Consider the following 22,703-nt stretch of genomic DNA (forward strand, 5'->3'; position numbering starts at 1 on the left):
CAGCCTTTTTGCTTGGTGGGAACCACTTCTTCAAAAATGTATTGTCTAACTCGCTCCAGGTGTGAATAGAATTGCTGGGGAGCTTTTCATACCATTCCCTTGCTTGGCCAGCCAAGGAATATTTAAAGACCCGTAACCGAAGTGCATCAGTAGAAACAGCACCTTGGGATTGTTGAGCACACACATGCAGGAAGTTCTTCAAATGTCGGAGTGGACAATCCTTCGAAGAATTTCGAAAATAACCTTCAAGTTTCAGCAGCTGATAGATAGAACTATCAATTTTCAAAGTAGCATTTCCAGTCCTAGGAGGGACCACAACAGAAGCATAATCAGCTTCATTGATGAATTCCGCAAATATATCCTCTTCTAGTGCAGGTGGGTTTACTTGGAGTCCACCTTGGTTTCCTTGATTTCTGTCACGACCCGGCCGTGATGGGGACCCGGGGCTAACTACCAAGCACCGCTCGTTCTGCTACTCATCATACTCATTTAACGATCTTTTATCAAATTCACACTCAAATTATAATAAAAACATCTTTCATTTGAAAACATAAATACTTTCATATACATATGCCTCTCGGCCATCAAAATAATATATATATATATATATATATATATATATATATATATATATATATATATATATATATACATAATAGCATCCTCGTGAGACCATATAACCCACACTGCGTATCTACGAGCCTCTACTGGAGTGCTACACATAAGGACGGGACAAGACCCCATCATGCCCAAAATATATATACATGAATGTACACAAAAGAATAATCATAAGCACTTTCGGATAATGGAGTGCTCTTAAATCAGCTGCTAGCCCCTATGATTCTGGATTAGGATCACCTCCCTGTCTACCTGTGGGCATGAACACAGTGTCCAAAGAAATCGGACATCAGTACGAACATTGTACTGAGTATGAGAGGCATAAACAATAATGAAACATCAATGAAATGAAGATGCATCAAATGAGGAGCAATCTGTAACTGACTGTGAATCATAAAAGAAATAAATTATGCTATCTTACTCATACTCGTCATCATATCATATATGCATAAATGTATAAGTATAAGTTGCTCGTCCATGTAGGTACGGTGTAATAATAAGTAGCCTGCGTCCAGGCCTCCCGCGTCCGGGGTATAAGCTGCCCACTATAGTGGTGTGTATATCTGCCCGACCATATAGGTACGGTGTAATATCATCATCATATGCTCATCATAATATGCTCATCATAGTATGCTCATCATAAAATGCTCATCATAATACATGCATGAAGACTCAAGGACAACTATACTTTATCGCGGTGACATAAGGTCGTAATCCCCCGATTTCATTATGGAGCATTCGCAAACATTTTGCTTCACCTTGAAGGAAGTAGTATATAAGGTGAGTGTGTACAATGCATAACATCATCGACTTTATGGTACTCTGCCTCACCTTGAGGGGACAATACATAAGGTGAGTGTATACAATACATGACGTATTTGACTTAATGGTATTCTGCCTCACCTCGAAGGGAATAATGTATGAGGTGAGTGTATACAACATACGACATCATTAGCGTTATAGGAACATCATATCATGAACTCTAGAAGCTCTATACTTTAACTTATCATCATCATTATTGGGCTCATAACATAACTCTTATCTCATATAGCTATTCATGATCATAGACTCTTGACTTTCCGGAATATAGAAGATTCATGAAGAGGAAAGAGAAATCATGCTATCGGATTCATGCCATAGAAAGAAAGGACTATCCTCACATACCTTTTATGTTTAACTAATCTATTGCTCGCTCATTCTCCTTCGATGCCCACGTTTCTACCTTCAAGAAAATTCGCATTAACGTTAGTTAATCGACTATAAGAACGTGTCGCTATTTCTAGAGAAAATTGGGCAGCATTTCCTTTGTTTCTACTACTTTCCCCACATTCTATATCAACTCCCAAACGCTCACAACAACATTCATAATATTGCAAACAACAATCATCATTTATCTACATTTACCACAATTCACCATTTCTCTTCAATTTCTCCACAATTATGGTTATAGCTCAGTATCACGTTTTCTCATATATAATACTTATTCCATGGTCTAAATGTCACTTATAAAATATTCACAATCACAACATACCAACATTCATGATTCATCCCAACCACTATTCAACAATGACACTATTCACTCATTTATGACCCATGTTCTATGTGCTTCTACAATTCAAGTGTCTTAACATTCCAATACCTTAAACAACATGGTATGGTCATGAAACTTACCTTAGATGATGGATGAACAAGCCTTGAATGGAAATACTCTTCTAGCACCAAAACCCTATTTCACTTCTCTTGGGATTTCTTGGCTTGGATGACTTTCACTAGGTTTCATACACTTGTTTTCATGGATTGAAGTAGTTGATCATGGATTTCCTTTGATTTTATTGTGGATGAATGTTAGAGAGTTTTCTAGAGGTTTCTTGACTTGTGGAGTGAAAATGAAATGAAATGAAATGAGAAACGGTCCCTTATATTAAATCATGAAAGCTGTCCCGACCAACTTATACGGACCAACATACGGTCCCGTACATTTTATACGGACCGTATTTGTGTCCGTATGTTTGGTCTAGAGAATGGTGTCCCTCTTGGATAATTATACGGCCTAACATACGGCCAGTATAATTTATACGGTCCGTATGTTGGGTCGTATAATGCCCAGTTGTTCCGTTTTCATTCTCGTCGACTCGTTTGATCTCCGATCCTTATGGAACCTTCTTGACACTTGTTTAACAACTCAATACCAATATAAGGGATGTTATTACTCGTCTCTAAGACATTATTATTCCATCATTAACTCGTCGTCCATAATTCCTACCCGACACATAACATATCCTTTACTTTCTTTACCAAACTTCTTCCTTTTGGTCAAATGTCTTTGAATCTCGATTAAGATCATCAAATGCTATTTCTTACTTATCCAAATCCTTGTATACCTCGTACTCTTCGCTAGCCTATTCACTGTACGCTAACGGGGAATTTTCCAAGGTGTAACAATTTCGATTCTGTCTTCCTGCCATGTTCACCTAGTTCACCACAACAGCAAACAAGGTGTGATGGAATAGAAAAAGTTTTAAAGAAGAGTACACAACAATCAGTAATTTCAAAACCGTATTCCCTGGAAGCGGCGCCAAAATTCGATACGCTCAAATTACACCTATTAAGGGCGTAAAGCAGACGTTGTAAAATATAGTAACCCATACAAGGTTGGGGTCGAATCCCACAGGGAATATGGAGAGAAAAAGGTACTAATTATTTATGTAACTAATCTCTAGAAACTTTAATTTTATTCCGAATAGTATAGAGAAGAGATTTGGTTTTTATTCGCTATTTTGAAGTATTTGAAATTTGCTTGGATTGGGAGAACCAAAGTTGTGTCCCCGCGGTGATTACATGTTATGTTATGGGTATCAATATGGTATATTTCTAATGGGTCGGGGTTTTGTAGAAAAGTTTTATGTAAGATCGATTAAATATGCCAAGTAGAACTCATCTTATCCCTAAGTGAGTTCATTAAACGAGGGTTAGCACCTCGAGTCCTTGTTATATTATTTCAACTCACACCCTAGTTCATCTTTCCAAATAAACTAGGGTTTGTGCATAAGCAAGTGTTTGCAACCACTAACTAACAATGAATGTGAGAAATAATAAACACATCACAACCCATTATATATATATATACAATGTTAGACACCCATTACATAACACCCATCATTTGGGTCCACAACTTGATTAAGGAAACTACTCACACATGATGGTCTCAAAAGTAGTAAGCAATAAATGATACATAAAGCTTACAAAGTGTGATAAAGATGATGGAAAATGGAATCTTATTGTCTTCACTAAGCTCCAAAAGTGGAGTAATCAATGCTCACCCACCAATGGAACTTTGTTCCCGTGCATAAACTGAAAACTGGCTTCTAAAAATAACCTAAAATGTTCTTTAAATAGGCTCCAAAAACGCACAGCAGCGACTGAAAAAATTGCCCCTGATAGTAAGATCGACGGACAGTCGATCATTCGACGATCCGTCGATTCCTCCGTCCTTTGTATCTTCAGCAATGTGATCCATTCGACTGTGCCGTCGACCAGTTCGACGCTTCGTCGAGTATTCCATCTTTCTCTCTTCTTGTTGACAGATCTTGATTGACGACACAAACAACGAAGCATCGATCAGTTCGACGCTTCGTCGATGTCTCCGTCCTTCGTCGTCTTCAACTAAGGTCATCACTAGAAAATCGAGCATATCGACGCTTCGAAGGGTGGTCCGTCGGCTGATCGACGGGCCGTCGATTCTTCATTTCTGACCAATTTTTCCTTTGTTCTTTGTTTTTACTTTTAGGCCATTGTTTTCCTAAAACATAACAAAAATATATTAGCAAGAATCAGACTTACTTGAAAACAACCAAAATTCATAGTAAAAAGGCGTCGAATGTGCCACAAATCTACGGCACATCAGTCCACCATATCAAGGATCATCAAATCTACCCAAGGTCATACCCCATAAAAGTAATCAAACATGGCCGATAAACTCAATCCACGACAATAGAATCTCCAACCGGAGTAGACACATGAACATGTATATCTATGCTATCACAAGGCAAATTCCAATCAACGGCATGATATGCAGACACATATGAATAAGTGGATCCGAATCAAATAACACAGATGCTGCTCTATGACGGACAAAAATTATACCTGAAATAACAACATCTGAGGCCTCTGCCTCGGGCCTACCAAAAATGAGTAACAATAGGCCTCACCACGTCCAGTTTAAAGATCCCCCTCTCGCACCCTGGGACCCACTTCTAACTGCCTGGGATTCACTTCTAGAACCCTGAGAACCACCGCGGCCTGACTGAGCACCGCTCCTCTGAGAAGCACCATCTCGACCACCAGATGATGTTGGATTCCTCGTTGGCTGATAATCCCACCTGAGTCACGGACGTCTCCTAGAAACATGCCCAATCTCTCCACACAAAAAACAGGTCAGAGAGGTTGGAGGCTGATAAACTGAAGTTGAGGACCCGGATAAAACAACCCTATCTACCGGCTGAGAAAATGAACTCTCAGGAGCTTTTTACCTAGGTGGCTCACTGAAGGAATCCTGCAAAGCTGAATGCACAGGGCGGCCGGAATATGGTTGATACGGCCTAGAAGGCTGACCGGTACCCTTCGATCTAGAACTACCATAACTCCCAATCTGACGCTGCCTCTTCTCACCACCACCTCCAAATGCACGGGCCTTAGCGGCTTCTACCAAAGAAGCATGTTCAACGATGGAATGGAAGGAAGCCCCTATAGCTTCTAATTTAAAGGCAAGGAATCTGAAGTGAACCGACTAGCCTATCAACAAAACGCCTAATCCTGTCAGGCTCAGTAGGGATCAAAGGAGTGGAATAACGGGCCAGATACAAATAGCGGGTAACATAAACATCCACAGACATACCCCTCTGCTGAAGATGTAGAAAATCCTCCCTACGCGCCTCTCTCAAAGACCTGGGCACATACTTCTCAAAGAATGCCCGGTAGAACTGAGTCCAAGTCAGGGGAGGAGAACCCTCAGCTCTGCAAGCAACAAAATACCTCCACCATGTCTTTGCGTGACCGCGAAACTGGTAGGGCACATAGTCAACTCCATGGGTCTCTACGTTTCCCATCCTATGCAATAACTCATGAATATCTAAGATGAAACTCAAAAGCGTCCCCTGCAGAAGTACCCGAAAACGTTGGTGGCTCTAACTTCCTAAACCTCCCAACAAGATCCTGACCATACACGGTCATAACAACGTCCTTCATGAGCCTAAGATCATCACCCGGGGCTGGCACTGCATCAGTACAGGGAGCCATAGCTGCAGCGGGTGTGCTACCCGAGGAGATCTCTGCTTAGGGGTATGCGCCCCAACTCTGATCTGTGAACCTCCTCCAGGAGTAGTAACACCAGTAGCAGCCTGTTGGGCATCTAGATGGAGTAAGACCTTGGCTATAGTATTCTGCATAGTCTGGTTAAAAGTAATCTCGGGCTGTGTCCGCGCTGGGCCACACCATCCTCGACGGCCTAGTCTCGATCCTGCTAATCCTCAGACTCTAGAGATGGAGGCCTATCGCGCTACTGTCCTACCACAGGATCCTTGCCCCTGGCTGGGGTAGCCCCGCGGCCTTTAGCTCTGTCGCATCCTCGGGATGTCGCTTGCCCTCTGGTGCCAGCCGCAGCTGCGGGCTCTAGCACCTGACCTCGGGCTATAGTAGCATGAGTCCTCAGAATCTCTGAGAGAAGAGATAAGAGTTAGATACCAATTTGATTGTTCTAGATACCAATTAGAATAAAGTAGCATGAAATAATGAAAGAAAGTGAGATTTCCTAATTGTCCTATAGCCTATCGCAGATAAGTACGGAGCACATCGTACCGATTCACGAGACTCTACTAGATACACTCTTGTATTATAGACCGGGTAACATAGGGCTCTGATACTAACTTGTCACAACCTAATTTAGCTAAGTCGTGCGGACACTTACCTTCCCACATCGATAAGCGAATCCTCAACCCAACGGTAGTAAAAACTTAAGCGGAACTGAATAAATCACATAAGTTTGACGATAATAGTATAATTCAAGTGTGGAAATTAGAAAATACACCCCAGAGTCTGGTCTAATCCATACAAGAGCATCTAGCAAGAAATATACAAGTCTGAAATTATAATAATACATCAAGTTTGAATGTCTCAGAATGGAAAATAAGACATAGTTAAGAGAAGTCTTCAAGGCAGCGAAAGTCTCGTGCTCACCCTGTAAACTCTAAGTTGTACTGATAGCGACTATCAGTCACGAGAGATAGAAGCAGATCCAACCTGGAACTCTGCATTCATAAAAGAATATAGCAAGTGCAGGTCTGTACAAAACCACAGTACTGGTAGGTATCATAAGCCGACTAAGTATAGCTAACATAATTCAGACAATAAAGAAAGATAGGCAGATAAATTAACAAGTATAAGTCAAACACAAGTCAGAAGCAAGTACTCGTTATCACATAGGTGGAAGCATCTAAACCCAAGTGTGCCCAGTCTCAATAGGTTCGATCCAAAACCATCAACATAAGTAAATCACCAGATCATCACAATATAAGCCATAATGCAATGCAATGATGTAAGAATGCAAATGCAACGTAATGTTGTGTACACATGTACTCCGGACGGAAGTATCAATGTCTCGATAGCACAACCCATGGGGGACCCGGAAAGTTCATGTACCTCATGGTTCTGGCACAAACCTCGGAAACCGTGTCACTCAGTCCATGATTTTGGGATAACCATCGGATATCAGACTCTCACGTCGCTCTTATGCAAACTGAGCCCAGCTCATCACAATGTTTCCTCAAGTATCATTAATGTACCAACGTATATCATGAAGGATGAGAATGCGTGCAATGTATGAGTCAACATCAATAATCAGATTAATATCACAAGTACCAAGTATGGGTACGCCAACCATATCATAAAACACTACACAAGTCATAGAGAGTACTATCCCTATCAACATCAACAAGTGAGGTACCACAATATCATGAACAAGAAATATCAATAGTCTCCAATATCTACTATTACCATGCGGTATCAAGCTAAATAACCATAGAGCAATCAAGTCACAACACAACGGGTGGCTAGCCCTAATCACATAACAAGACCCAACCTAAGACAATATCCAACCCAACTTCATACCTGAATATTTACATGCTTTCTTCGACAATATCATCTAAATATATGCTTCGCTACAGAAAGTCTCACCAAGGGTAAGTCATAACGTACCTGGAAGGCCAAACAACAATAACACCAACAGTCAATCCCTAGCCTTCCCTTTTCGCTGAGCCTCAAGATCAAGAAAGTCTAGGCATATTTGAAATCTAGATTAGAAATCATGAAGATCGATACATATATTGCTATCATTCAAATTAGGTCAAAACCAACCCTAGAATTTAGGGAAATGGGGCCCACAAGGTCAAAAAGGGAAATTCGGGGGAAAATTATCCAATTAAACACTAGGTGATCAAAACCCATCAACCAATTGCTAAATTAACTCAAGGATTCATCCAATTTTGAAATCCAAGCAAAACCCTCAATTGTTGGGTATAAACCCTAACTCTTAAATTCAAGAATTCAACACTAATAATTGAAGGTATTTGATTAACAACCTTAGATACATCATAATTTAGCATAAACCTAGCCAACAATTCTTGATTTAGAAGCCTAGAAGAGATATCCGTTAAATCCACTTTAATCTTCCATTACTAATAAACTAATAAGGAAAAGGAGATTCTAAGATGATTAGGGATTATGAAATAGTAAAGGGATTAGAAGGACTTACCACGAAGAATCTTCACCAAGAATCCTCTAGAGTTGTTCCCAAGAGCTCAATTTTTGGAATGTAAATAAATTAGAAACTTAAGCCATTTAACACTTCATTTAATAAACTAACTGCCCGCCACCCACTTTCGCCAGAATATTAACGCTCCAGCGGTGCCGCCTCAGCGGTCATGCCCAAATGGCACAGATCGCTACAGCGGCAGGGTCACCGCTCTAGCGATACCGCTGTCGCGATGCTGGTGCCGCCAAAGCGGGAAACAAACACCATAAACTATTCTCATTTTCACAAATCAACCCGAATTTCCGTCTAATTCCCGAGGCCATCTGCTCGCAAACCACATACACAGACACATATAAAAACACGCTATGAACGCACTCGTGGCCTTAAAATTTTCAACGGAGGTCTCGTTGACCGAGTCAACCCCGATACCTCAATTTCAATTCCCAACCCAAATCCCAAAATGCATCCAAGTGCATTGGGAACCGAACTAGATATACACACAAATTCTAAAAGACCATCCGGACCTCTCGGAATCAACGAATTTCTGAAAAAGGTCCTTTTACCCAAAAGTCAAATTTGAGTCAACTCTTTTTTGCTTTAAGCCTAAATTTCACAAAAAGTCGCTCGAATCAAATGTAGGCACCTCAAAAAGCGTGTCAACAGTCCCCTCGTGCAAAAGTGAGCTAACCAAGATCAGAAAGGGGCGAAAGTGCCGGAAAGACTACAACGACCAAACAGGTCGTTACACCATCGAAGAGAAACAACAGTACAAGTCAACACAAAGCTGATAACATAATATCAAATTAGATGGAAAAACTATTTAGTAATTACTTGAACAGGGGAAAATTTAAGCATACATTATCAAACCACTTTAAACTAAGCACATAATACTTAATTAAGCAACAAATAACTATACTAATACACAAAACTAACAAAACAGAGCTAAGCTAAGACATAAACACCTAAACTCAGCAAAGACATAAATAAAGCAATAAAATGATTAGTAATTACCTTTTTGTAGCGCAGCCGGGTCGGGATCGAATTTGGAGCCTTAGTGCTTCCAATCCAAGAACTCAGCCACCATAAAATGAAAATAAGAAGTTAAACTTTTGAAACTAAAGACTCAACTTGGAAAGCTAAGTTAAGTTTTTGAACTGAAAACCTAAATTTAAGATTTAAGTGCTCAAAATATGGGTCTATTTGTATCTGTCCGTCTGTGTTTGTGATGAAATGAGGTTCTATTTATAAGAACCCTAAATCGAACAAAAATGCTAATCTATCGATGTGGGACTGTGCAAGTTTCTGAAAATTCTATATTAAAAAATATGAATCCTACGGTTAAAAATGACTTAAATTAACACGGATGGTTCGATTTGAACCTCTCTGGGTTCGATCTCAATAGTGCATGAACCCACCAATATGAATTAAGGATATTAGTTTTACAGCCCTGGCCGTAAAACTAATCAAAAATTGAAAAGGATGGGGGATATACCGTGTTTGGGAGTCCAAATGGTGGAAAAGAGGTGGCCATATGGATGTTGCATTAATTGCTACTCCATATGGCCCTTGTAAAGACTGAGCAAGGCCTGTCGCCTCTGAAAAATTGTCAAAAATGGCCGAGATGATGAAAAGAGAAAGAATGTGGAATCGAGAGGTAGCGCAACTAGGGTTTGAAAACCCTACCTGAAAGGCAACAAAATGCCAAAAGGGGCGTATGGTCTGTGTATAAGAGTATATATATTAGTGAGGGGTTGGGCCGGCTCGACCTTATTAAGCTGAACCCGATGGATTTAAAAAAAAAAGGGGGGGGGGGGGGGGGGGGGAGCCCGTGTTTTAATGTATTTTCGTATATATATGTCTTGTATACAGTACATGTATACGTACGTATATATATTGTATATACACCATATTCCGGGCCAATTTTCAAATACTATAATTTAAAAAATAAAGCTTTTCATTTTAGCATAATCAAATTATTTTAATTACAACTAAATTGGGCCTAAAAAATTAAACGAACTCTAACTTAAACAATTACTTGCTAAAATAAAATGCACTTATCGTTTTACTTAATCAATTCAAGTTTCTTGACTTTGACAGAGTAAAATATTTGGTAACTAATTGTAGATGCTTAAAATAGATTACTCGTAATTGCTTTACTACTTTGACAAAATAAACGAATATTCTTGAATTCCTTAGAAATACGTGAAAAAATGTGAAATGAGATGCGGTTGTACTCTTGTCGGTGTTTTGCCAAATGTAACGGAAAAATGTCCCCGGGATAATTTTTTGTAAAATTGTGTTTAACTTATGTAATGCATATTTTGTTCCATCTACGGTTTAGGGACTCTGAATAATTAAATAAACTTATCGGAGGTCAAAAATTAGGCGTCAACAACTGCCCCTTCGTTGACCGGCTGCTTAAGAAAAAGTTCCATGTTTGCTCCGTAAGTGTCTAGATTTGGTTCAGTGTACCTGCTGCTTCTTGGCGGCCCTGTACTTGTTTCCATATGTTGACAGCATTGCAGATGTACCACGTGATTTATGCATGATCTCTTTGATGAACGACCCTCTTGTCCTACTTTTCTTGAATGAATGACCCTTTTGGCAAAATCGTTTGAATGAATGACCCCTTTTGGAAAAACGTCTTTGAATGAATGGTCCGTTTGGAAATGTTGTTTGCAAGAATGTCCCTTTTGACGAATGCTGTTTGTATGAATGACCCTTTAAGCAATGTTATTTGTATGAATGACTCTTTTGGCGATGCTTGTTTGTATGAATCAATGGCCCTCTCAGCATGGCTCTTTTTGCAATGGTTGTCTGTATGAATGAATGGCCCTCATGGCAGTGCTTGTTTGTATGAATGGCTCTCTTGAAAGTGCTTGTTTATATGAATGAATGGCCTTCTTGGCGTGCAGATGACAGATACGGCCCTTGTGGCTAGATAATCTCTCTTTCATCCATAGTGTTAGGTAAGACCCTTGTGGTCCGATATGCCCTTTTGTCCTTTGTCATGACCCTCATGGTCGGATGTGTCCTTATGCTCATTTATTGTGACCTTCGTGGTCAAATATGCTTTTATGCTTATTCATTTTGACCTTCTTGGTCGGATATGTCGTTAGCTCATTCATTGTGACCTTCTTGGCTGGATATGTCTTTATGCTCATTGATTATGACCTTCTTGGTCGGAGATATATACATATGTATATATATATATATATATTGTATATACAACATATTTCGGGCCAATTTTCAAATACTATAATTTAAAATATAAAGCTTTTCGTTTTAGTATAATCAAATTATTTTAATTACAACTAAATGGGGCTTCAAAAATTAAATGAATTCTATCTTAAACGGTTACTTGCTAAAATTAAATGCACTTATCGTTTTACTTAATCAATTCAAGTTCCTCGACTTTGACGGACTAAAATATATGGTAACTGATTGTAGATGCTTAAAATAGATGACTCGTAATTGTTTTACTACTTTGAGAAAATAAATGAATATCTTGAATTCCTTAGAAATACGCGAAAAAATGTGAAATGAGATACGGTTGTACTCTTGTCAGTGTTTTGCCAAATGTAATGGCAAAAATTGTGTTTAACTTATGTAATCCATATTTTGCTCCGTTTCCAGTTCAGGGACTCTGAATAATTAAATGAATTTATCGGAGGTAAAAAATTAGGTTTCAACATAGGGTGTTACAAAACTATCCAATTGTGTACCACACAAGCAACTTCCATAAGTCTGAGTCCGGAACCAAAATGCCCCCAAAAAAATCACTTCGAACCAAAATACCCCAACAAAAAAAACAGTTACCAAAGTACCTATAGCGCAGTATTTAGCACTTCACGGAGACGGAGCTGTTAAGTGCTATAGCGCAGTATTTTACTGCGTTATAGAAAAAAAATATTCTATAACGCAGTAAAATACTGCGTTATAGAAACAGTACCAAAAAAAATTGGCCAACTTTAATTTTTGCAACACTTAGTGTTTTTTTCATACTTTCACTAATAATTAGTCGTGTGTCAAGACTCTGATACGTCAATATTTTATATAGAACCTGATATTTTTTTCTGCGTACAATAATGTAGGCCCAATACATCAAGGATACGTAGACGTTCAGATCGTCATTTTAGGGGTTGAAAAGGTGCCCGAAGTAAGTTTTGTTTGAAAAAACTTAGTGTTTGACTGTAAGGTTATTTTAGTCAACTTTATATGTCGAGAAAATTAGTCAGTTTTATTTTCAAAAATTGAAACCGCAGAAGTGAAATTGACATTCACAGCTACATTACCACGGGATTTTTACGTTGAAATCTATTGCGTATCATCATCTTATAAGAAAATAAAAGTGAAAATTTCAGGCCAATTTGGAGGAAAATTGAAATTGAATGGGATAAAATGTGTTTTTTTAAAAATCGGTTCGGCCAAACGGCAGTTTGCCCGCGTAGATCTCGAAAAAATACGCAAGTTAAAAAAAAAACGCGTAAAACGGACGTCCGAGCGCAAAGTTATGACCATCTAAAGTTTGACGACTTTACAACTAGTTTTTCTCCCTATATTTTTTGAATTATATTTTATTCAAAAAGTTATGTCTTGATTAAAAAATAGCATGCTTAAATCAAAATCTTTAAAAATAAAACACCCTAAAGTTTCCAAACAAAACTTACTTCGGGCACCTTTTCAACCCCTAAAATGACTATCCGAACGTCTACGTATCTTTGTTGTATTGGGCCTACATTATTGTACGCAGAAAAAAATATCATGTTCTATATAAAATATTGACGTTTCGGAGTCTTGACACACGACTAATCGTTGGTCAAAGTATGTTTTTCAAACAAAACTTACTTCGGACACCTTTTCAACCCCTAAAATGACGATCCAAACGTCTATGTATCCTTGATGTATTGGGCCTACATTATTATACGCAGAAAAAAATATTAGGTTCTATATAAAATATTGACATTTCGGAGTTTTGACACACGACTAATCGTTGGTCAAAGTATGGAAAAAACACTAAGTTTTTTCAAACAAAACTTACTTCGGGCACCTTTTCAACCCCTAAAATGACGATCCGAACGTCTACGTATCCTTGATATATTGGGCCTACGTTATTGTACGCAGAAAAAAATATCAGGTTCTATATAAAATATTGACGTTTCGGAGTCTTGACACACGATTAATTATTGGTCAAAGTATGGAAAAAAACACTAAGTGTTGCAAAAAATAAAGTTGGCCAATTTTTTTTTTTTTTTGGGTACTGTTTCTATAACGCAGTATTTTACTGCGTTATAGATTTTTTTTTTTCTATAACGCAGTAAAATACTGCGCTATAGCACTTAACGACTCTGTCTCCGTGAAGTGCTAAAGCGCAGTATTTTACTGCGCTATACGTACTTTGGTAACTTTTTTTTTTGTTGGGTATTTTGGTTCAAAGTGATTTTTTTTGGGGCATTTTGGTTCCGGACTCCATAAGTCTTAACATATTGGTTGCCTGAAATTTGCTTCTGACTAGTCGCTAATCAGAAAACCCCACAGATTTTCATCATATAACGTAGCCCATTTATGTAGACTCCTTCTTAAGCTTACTCAACAATCATACCTCATCTGAATTATGCAATACCTTTTCTTGACTTTCAATTCTTCAATTTCTATCAGTTCACTTTTACCGCCACCGTCTGACCATTTCTCGAAACCACTCACTAGAATACAGCATAATCATAAGTCTTGCAAACTAGCCGAGTCAATCCTGGAGATAGTAGAGTACCACACACTCTACACACTAGAGTTCCCTTAACTCACTCAACTCTAAAACTGAATACTCTATAAATCCAGCGTATCACATACACATTCCTACTAATGTCCCCACGTACCTCCACTAAGGTGCCTTTTTCACATTCCCTTAACTCAAATTTCGAAATGTTCTCTACAACTCGAATTAATTTTAACCTCGTCATTGATTTACCACTTCGAACGTCCCAATTATCGGATCAAAACACCACTAACCATTTGTACGATTATCCCATTCATTCGATCAACTCAACCGAGTAGCAACACCAGTAATAACAGGAACTACCCGAAACTAACATAATAGGTACAAGCTTTTAACCCTAATCCAACATTAGATGAAATGCGCGATAACTCCTTGAGTACTAGAACTTCGCACTTGTCTAACACTAGAGTCATTCTTATTAATCGATAACCGGCTCCCATTGGCTCACGACGTAACCAAACTTACCAACTCAACACTAACCCTTATGTATATTTTACCATACATGACCTAACGTAACCCTTAAATCAACTAGCTATTGATCCCACGATCTCCTTATTAGTCATCTGAACACAACGAGCCTGCGAACATACCCTTACTAAAAGATCAGGACTACCGCTATCCGATATCTTAAGTCTTCACTCGCCATTAGAAACCTTGCTTTCCGATCTAGAATCAATAACCACTTTCATAGAAGAACCCACAAACTTCTACCATATATTCACATCAAAGCCCAACTTAACTTTTCATAACCGAATACGAAATCCACTCTCGTTCCGATTACAACCTTATCCTGACAAAATACGGCAGATACCAATTTTTCCCTACCGAATAATTGATTAGTCTATCCAAATCCTCTTCTTTACGCCTCCATCCCATTAACACAAAAAGTACTCATATCAAAACACCGTAAGAAATCTTACTTCGCTACACGTTTCCCACAAAAATCAACCTTCATGTCCTTATTCTCAACTTGTCTTCTTTCTTACACGCGGTCACTATACTTTTGCCAAATCCTATGATCCTTATTGAACTTATACTCGTCCCCGCATATCGACATCTAATACCATACTACTAATGAATCGTTGATCTGTCATTGGTACACCAGTGTCACGTAAACCATTATAATACCTTGACGAATTTTGAATTTTTTTACCCAAACCAATCATATGATCGAACAAATCACTCTTGTTAAGCCATGAATGCACTTTTTCCACTTCCGAACAACCCAACGCTGAAAACATGGAGATCATTTAACTATTTGTACCATCTTTCCCAATTCTCAAGAAACCCCCACAATAAACGAATCTTAACCATGATCCCACTCAACTGAAACCTCAAACTATAACTAGAAACTGAACTTGGTCACGCGTCCGAATCAGGATGACACATCTTGTAACATACCAAGTCACGTCATAACAAAACCGCTCGCATAAGAATTTAAGCACGAGTTTCCACCTTCCGTGGATGATTAAGATAAAGACATTGAAATATAAATTGGAATAGACTAGATACCAATTTGAATGAAGTAGCACGAAGGAAAGAAAGAATTGGAAGTTTCCTAGATGTCTCATAGCTTCTCGCAGTTAAGTACAGAGCTCATCGTTTTGATCCTCATGACTCTACTAGACATGCTCTTGTACTTATAGATCGGGTAACCTAGGGCTCTGATACCAACTTATCTCGACCCAAATTCACTAAGTCGCACGTGCACCTACCATTTTCCACCTCGGTAGGCGAATCCTTTTCTCAATTCATAAATCCAACCACAGTAAAGTAACTAGAGCAGAATAAGTAGAAGTCTAAATCATAAATAATCATAAGCGCTGAATATAAATACAATCCCCAAGAAACTGGCTCGTACAAGAGCAACAATAATGTCTAGAAAATACAAGCCTCAAATGCTAAATAAATCTGTCTGAATGGAAGAAAATAAAGACAGAGATAGAGGAGTCTCCGGGCAGCGACTCGTCAGATGCTCACCCTAGATACTCGCAAGCCAGGCTGAAAATCAATCTCGAAAAGTGGAAGTGGAATCGGAACCTGTCTCAAAACTCTACACCCCGAAAAAAGAGTGTTACGAGATAGCGTCAATACAAAAACCACGTACTAAGTAGGCATCATAGGCCGACAACGGTTAGTTAACATATATAAAGGAAGAGACTAAAGAATAGACATGCTCACAATCATGTATAAACACCACACAATCCGAGAATAACAGCTCAAGTATATAAGGATCAAATAACCGAATCATAGCCTATAGTGAAGCACCTAACCACTGTCAACCAATTTTCCACGATTCCTTAGAAAACCCACAAAGACTGTACAACCAACACTAGTAATCTGTAACCCCCTAGTATTAGCCTATGAATAGTCTCTACTCCTCGAGTCCATAAATTCCCAAGTAGGTATTAATCAGACACATGGCAATCCCAAATCAGTAACCAATCAGGAAGTCAATGTTCACGAGCACCGTACAATGCAATAGTTAACCACACCCAGAAATTAAATGTGTTAAATAAATGAAATTTGAATGCAATGCAATGCAATGATACACACATGCTTCGGGCGGAGGATCTACACGCCTCAACAGTCATGACCCATGGGAACCCGCGAAGTCTATATACCTACTGCAGCGCACAACCCGATCAAAGTCAGCATTATGGAATGTGCAACCCGATCCCAGTCAGTGTTGCGGTACGCGCAACCCGATCCAAGTAAGTGCTGCAGAACGTGCAACCCGGTCCAATATATGTGTATATATATGTGTGTTACGACGTGCAACCTGATCCAAATATATGAGTATGAATGCATGCATGATATCAATGACAACCGTGACACACATGGACACATATCTAATATCAAGATCAATATCAATTCCTTCTTCTTCACAAGTGAATAACCAATAGCTGAGAGATACGGGTTCACAACCATGAATAAGTCACTAAGTATTCATATCAAAGTATCATGAAAGATGAGATTGAGGACACTACATAATATCAATGAATGATGACTACATATCAAATCAATCATGGACACATCTCTCGATATCAATAACAAGTCAAGTTCTTTTCTCAGCCCAAGATATGCCAATAAGTGAGGGATAGCCATATCTCAATCATAATAAGATGACTAAGCATCTAATCTAATATCACACACGTGGCAACAAGCCAATAAATCAAACAACAGTACCAACCTAAGAATCCATCCCAACTTCATACCTGAAGGCGCACATGATTTCGCCAACAATCACTAACTTTACATATGATGTGCTAACTAAAGTCTAACCAAAAAGTAAGTCGTAACCTACCTGGAATGCCAAACATGAGCCACGAACCTTCAAACCTTAGCCTTGCCATTTCTTTGCGCCTCCAAATACTCAAAGTCTAATCATATTCGAGTTCTACATTAGAAATCAAGAAGTACAATACCCATATTCTATACTTCTAATTTAGGTCCAATTCTAACTATGTCAAATGGGGAAACGGACCCACAAGTGTAAAATAGGCAATTCGAAAGCGAAAATGGCAATTCATGCTCTAGATGATCAAAACCCACTATTCAATTGCTAGATTAACTCAAGATTAAGCCAAATTCGAAATTAAAGTGAAACCCCCAATTTTGGATGTGAACCCTAATTTTTCAATCCTCAAATTAATAACTACTAATGGAAGGTTTAGGCCTATCAACAATGAATTCATCAAATTCTATGGTTGGACTAGTCAATTTCATCATCAAATTTCATTTAAGAAGTCTAGAACACATTTCAAGAAATTATCATAAAAAACCATCTTCCTTCTTTGATTCTAAAGATTTCTAGCATGGATTAAGGATTAAGGAATCTAAATACTGAAGTCTAAGGCTAAGGATCTTACCACAATGAAGATTCAATTCCAAGCTATCCAACTCTTCCAAAGTACGCTTAGAGAGTGATGAGAGAAGTGATAGGGTTTAAGGGTTTTTAACTTAGCAATAAATAGGAATTCTGTCCTGCTCCCTACAACACCACTCGGTCCGCTATGGCAACCACCACGAGAACTCGACCAGCCGCTACAACGGCTTACCATCCCCTATCGCGACTCTGCCTCAGCGGATATCTATCCGCTGGGGCGGCTAGCCACAATTCCTTCGCACACGCTACAACGGTCAGTCCCTCGCTACAGTGGGACCGCTACAGCAAGCCTGGTGCCGCTACAACGGACACCAGACACCATAAACTTTCTAGGCTTCCACAAATTTCAACCCAAAATCCAATAATCACACGAGGCCCCATAGATACAAAACAAACATGCATACACACACACATAAAAACGCACTATGAACTCACCTGTGGCCTCAGAATTTCCAACGGAGGTCAAGCTGACCAAGTTAACCCCCAATGGCCTAAAACAAACTTTCCAACCAATAGCCCCAAATGCTCCCAAGTGCTTTGGGAACCGAACCGAACATCCCACCAAATCACAAACAACCATTCGGACCTCTCGGAATCGACGGAATTCCAAAAAGAGTCCGTTTACCTAAAAGTCAACTTTGGATCAAATATTTTTCGCTTAAAGGCTCAAATTCACTAAAACTCACACGATGACCTCGGGAACCGTGCCACCCGTGCTCTCGTGGCAAAATCGTACTAATAGGGCTCGGGGAAGGGTCAACGGGGGCAAAACGGTTAAAAACACTATAACGACCAAAAGGGTCATTACAATTACAATTAGTAAATTTCTTTTCCACATATTAATATAATATTGGACAAAAATCACAAGTTTTTGAAGCAAACTCCCTTGTCCAGAAGATTAGTAAATAGTGTACTGATTGCTGCTTCTGATTTTTATGTGTAGTAGGCTACATGAGGATGGCAACCCCCTGTATCTTCATAAATTTAAACGCGAAAGAGAAATTTCACCATAAATTTGCTGTAATTGGGGGACAACATTAATACATAAATCTTCAGCAGAAAACAATATTAGATAATACATCTCAAGTTTTACATGCGTCTCACACACATATATTAAGAGGATTACCCTCTTTTATTTTCTCATATTTCTCCGACAATCTCATCATGACATAACCATTCAAACAATGGGGCAGTACATAGATTTTGGAGAGGCAAACATATATTACAATGTGAGCTGCTTTGGCAATTCAGAGCTCCAGCACCAGGTCTACAAATTCAACAACAAAACAAATATACTTAGTCACAAATATAATTGGTTTTGCTAAGTTGAACTTGCCAAAAGTTTACTCTTTTTTTTTTTTTTTTTTTTTTCTAAAACAAGCATACCACATCTTGCACAGGGAATTTTTTTGTTGCTTTTCTTAATAATGCAGACTAATAAGTGTGCATCTTATTGAACGATATTGGGGTTAATGTTCTATAGAACCAAGTTATCTTTAAGGGATAATCAGAGTAGTTATCTAACAAAACGTTTACAGATTCTTTTTAATTAACAAAATGTGATTGATTTGAGAATCAGGCATGAACTTACAATCTGCATCAGTTTTGATCCAGCATTCTCGGTTCTCATTTATATCACCATCTAGTGTGAATTGTTGCATGTGAGACTGACCCTTGAGGACCTTGATGCTGTCCTTTGAGAGGCGATGGTGAGGGATAATCGTGATATCGTCACGTGCAAGTGATGGTCCTCCACGGTCATATGCCTTCTCAGTTTTCGAGGACTTATCAGGCTTCTGTGCAGCTATTGAGCGCTCGGGATGGACTTTTCTGTGGAACATTTGTAGGATCTGCATAACTTGCAGTATTTAGTTGGATCCTAACAAAATGTATTTGGAAATACAACTAACAATATACCTGAATTAGTGAATGTACTTTCTCCTATGTCCATTGAAAGCGTTAAATTTTAAATACAATGACCTTCATTCTGTCTGTTTTGCTTTAATGTTGAGTATTCTGATGCCTTTTTGCCTGAGGGTTTTGGAAATCTAAAAGTGCTGTGTCTTTAATGTTGTTCTGCTGCATCTTACTTGAGAGATTTCGATTTCTGAACGTACTGTGCCATTAGGTCCTATTATACCGACTTATTTGCACAACAGACCTACAGTGTATTAATTGCCAAAAGAATATGGTGGCATTTCATGTGCCAAAAATGGATCTGAGTGGTAAGAATGTTTTCGACATTTATAGAAGTCAGATCATTTAGTTGTTATTTGTGGAAGAGAAGACGACGAATGAACTTTTGTCAACTTGTTACAGAGATTTACTTTCCTTTCATAAGATATTGTCAAAAAGTACTATTAGTTCTGAGCATTTTCATGTTATTGATCAAACAGCTTTATGTGATGATACATATTAAATCCCCTTCATCTCAAAGCTTAGATGATCATGAACTTAGCAGTTATCTATGTTTATTTTTAACCAACTATAAAGGAAAAGGTTATCCTTTACCTAGAGAAGGACCAAAGTACCTACCTTATGGAGTTTTGGCTCTGCTGAAGTTGAATCAACATTTCCCCCAGAAGATACTGAGTGTCGGGAGGAAGCATGAAGCATCTTTTTCTTCAGTACTTTTTTCATGATGTGCACAGCAGATTTATCAGAATCCTTATCTGTTCGCTTCTCAGATTTAGCTCCATAGTTTTCTTCTGCTAGTTTAGTTTTCTGAAAGAGCTCACCAAGTGAAGGCCTACGTTCTTTCTTATCAGAAGCAGAAGCAGGAGTTGTCTCTGGCAATCCAACAGTTGATCCAAAGAGATAGCCTTGAAGTGGACAGACTGTTGTTCCATTTCCATTGTTCTCTGTACTTTCCAATTGCTTGCCACTTAGTGTAATGGTGCTACCTGTTGAATATATAATTAAGTAAATACAAGTGTACACTCTCTATTAGTTATGTAATTACACAAACATACCATGGCTGCTTCTCCCGGTGCTAACATAGCTGTTTCTTCCTGAAGAAAGATTACAAGCATCATCTTTATTAGCTTCAGCTCCCAGCACCTTCTCCAATTCATCATTGATCAGCTTCAGTTCATTTTCTGTCACTTCAGTGTCCTTTTCAGCTATATTTTCCACGGAGATGGAAAATGTTGGTGTCGAGGGATCATCAAGAGTACCAAGTGTACCAATTGCAAGGAACCCATGGAAGAGCTCAGATGACTCTTCTGAGAGATCGTCCTCTGCCCTTACTGCTGCCTCTAGACCAGCAAATGATTTTCTCAGGTGCTTGTCTCTTTGGCCTTTGCTCAACGACTTATTGTAGAAATTTGATTTTGGGTAGCCTTGTAAATCATCCAATGATGGCTGCCCAGTAAGACAAGTACAAGGATTCCCTGACACAACAAATGTCACCTTTAATCTGCCTGCTCTTACTAGTATGCATGGCAGGAAATTTGGAACATACAGAAAAACTTACCTACAGAAAAATCCTTTAGTGGTTCACTGCTGTTCTGTCGAAACTTACGATGCATCCAACCGAGTAACTGCAAAAATTTAAAGGAGGATGAGGATATATTGCTACAATTATGGATCAGAAAATAAGTCTTAGTTTACTTTAACAGAACATTGGAACATTGGTTACCTTCATTTTGGGAATAGCTGCACTGATTGATCTTAATGTGAGGAACAAAAGAACTGAAGTTTTGATTAATTTGTGTGAGTTATGTTATATATAAAGAGTCTATTGTCAAGTTGGCATAGAACGCCTCGGGTACAGCTTTAGGAAGCATGCATGAAGTCACAAAGTTTAGGCCAACTGTTTATTCTTTCTTTTAATCCTTCAGGGTAAAAATGTGTGGCAAAGTGTTGTAGTTCCCCTTTGACCCTTTGGTGTGTAAATTTCACTCAACATTTAACTGTAATTTTAATTTTAATTCTATTTGGCGCAAGCTTGATTATGGTATGTATCATCTGATCATCCTTACATATTGTTTTGACAAATCACAAATGTCGACTGAAAGATTTTGCGTCTTAAATTCCAGTGTTATGAGATGATGTATTTCTCAGGCACATCTCTTTGTATGCATGTAGTTCATTCAGATTTGTCATCCCGTGCACGGATATGTCTGCATGATTATTAGATTATTTTTTTTTAACTAAAAATACAGTTTTCAACTTATCTCAATTGTGCTGAATGATCAGGCTCCTTAAATTATAAGAAAGACAAAGATATTAGTAATTGGTTGGTAGCAGTTCAGATATGATATGACAAGATGGAAGATATGACCAGTCATTTATTTACTTTATCAGAGGAGATTAGTTTTCCGTAACTAGTATTCGTAACCGCACGATGCGCGGTCGATATTAAAAAAATCATAAAAATTTATTAACTTTAATAACGGTATATCATTTCAATAACGGTATTTTTAGTTTTCAATTCAAAGTTAAATTCAAATCGACTCCGCAATTTTTGAAAACTAATTATCTTGCAAATGAAATATAAACCCATTAAATTATGGCATTTGGTTAATAAATAACTCATTTTTTAGAAGATACCTTTTAGTTTTCAAAGCCCTTTAACTACAATAGTGATAATCTGTAATACAATTTTTGACACAATT

At 38.4% G+C, this 22,703-nt stretch overlaps 1 protein-coding gene across 2 annotated transcripts; it reads right to left on the reverse strand.

The window, feature by feature from the left end:
• Positions 1-16,043: 16,043 nt before the first annotated feature.
• On the reverse strand, positions 16,044-21,890 carry LOC132642665 (protein LAZY 1-like). 2 transcript variants are annotated; one of them, XM_060359745.1, is made up of 7 exons: positions 21,725-21,890; positions 21,560-21,626; positions 21,057-21,476; positions 20,620-20,987; positions 19,676-19,934; positions 19,311-19,351; positions 16,044-16,248 (listed from the first exon to the last, which is right to left on the reverse strand). In XM_060359745.1, the coding sequence occupies exons 1-6, from the start codon at positions 21,728-21,730 to the stop codon at positions 19,332-19,334; spliced, it is 1,140 nt and encodes a 379-aa protein (XP_060215728.1). In that variant the 5' UTR covers positions 21,731-21,890; the 3' UTR covers positions 16,044-16,248; positions 19,311-19,331. The 2 variants fall into 2 exon arrangements, with proteins under 2 accessions (XP_060215728.1, XP_060215727.1); XM_060359744.1 differs by lacking the exon at positions 16,044-16,248 and having other exon boundaries at positions 19,122-19,351; positions 21,725-21,888.
• Positions 21,891-22,703: the final 813 nt, after the last annotated feature.

Source organism: Lycium barbarum, chromosome 5 (genome assembly GCF_019175385.1).
Source record: "Lycium barbarum isolate Lr01 chromosome 5, ASM1917538v2, whole genome shotgun sequence".
Taxonomy (NCBI): domain Eukaryota; kingdom Viridiplantae; phylum Streptophyta; class Magnoliopsida; order Solanales; family Solanaceae; genus Lycium; species Lycium barbarum.

Excerpts from the sequence above, each read along its gene's own strand:
- LOC132642665 (XM_060359745.1), bottom strand. Across the intron at positions 21,477-21,559 it reads ACTAAAGGATTTTTCTGTAG|GGAATCCTTGTACTTGTCTT; the intron begins GTAAGTTTTTCT and ends TTGTTGTGTCAG. Across the intron at positions 19,935-20,619 it reads CAGAGCCAAAACTCCATAAG|ATCCTACAAATGTTCCACAG; the intron begins GTAGGTACTTTG and ends CAAGTTATGCAG.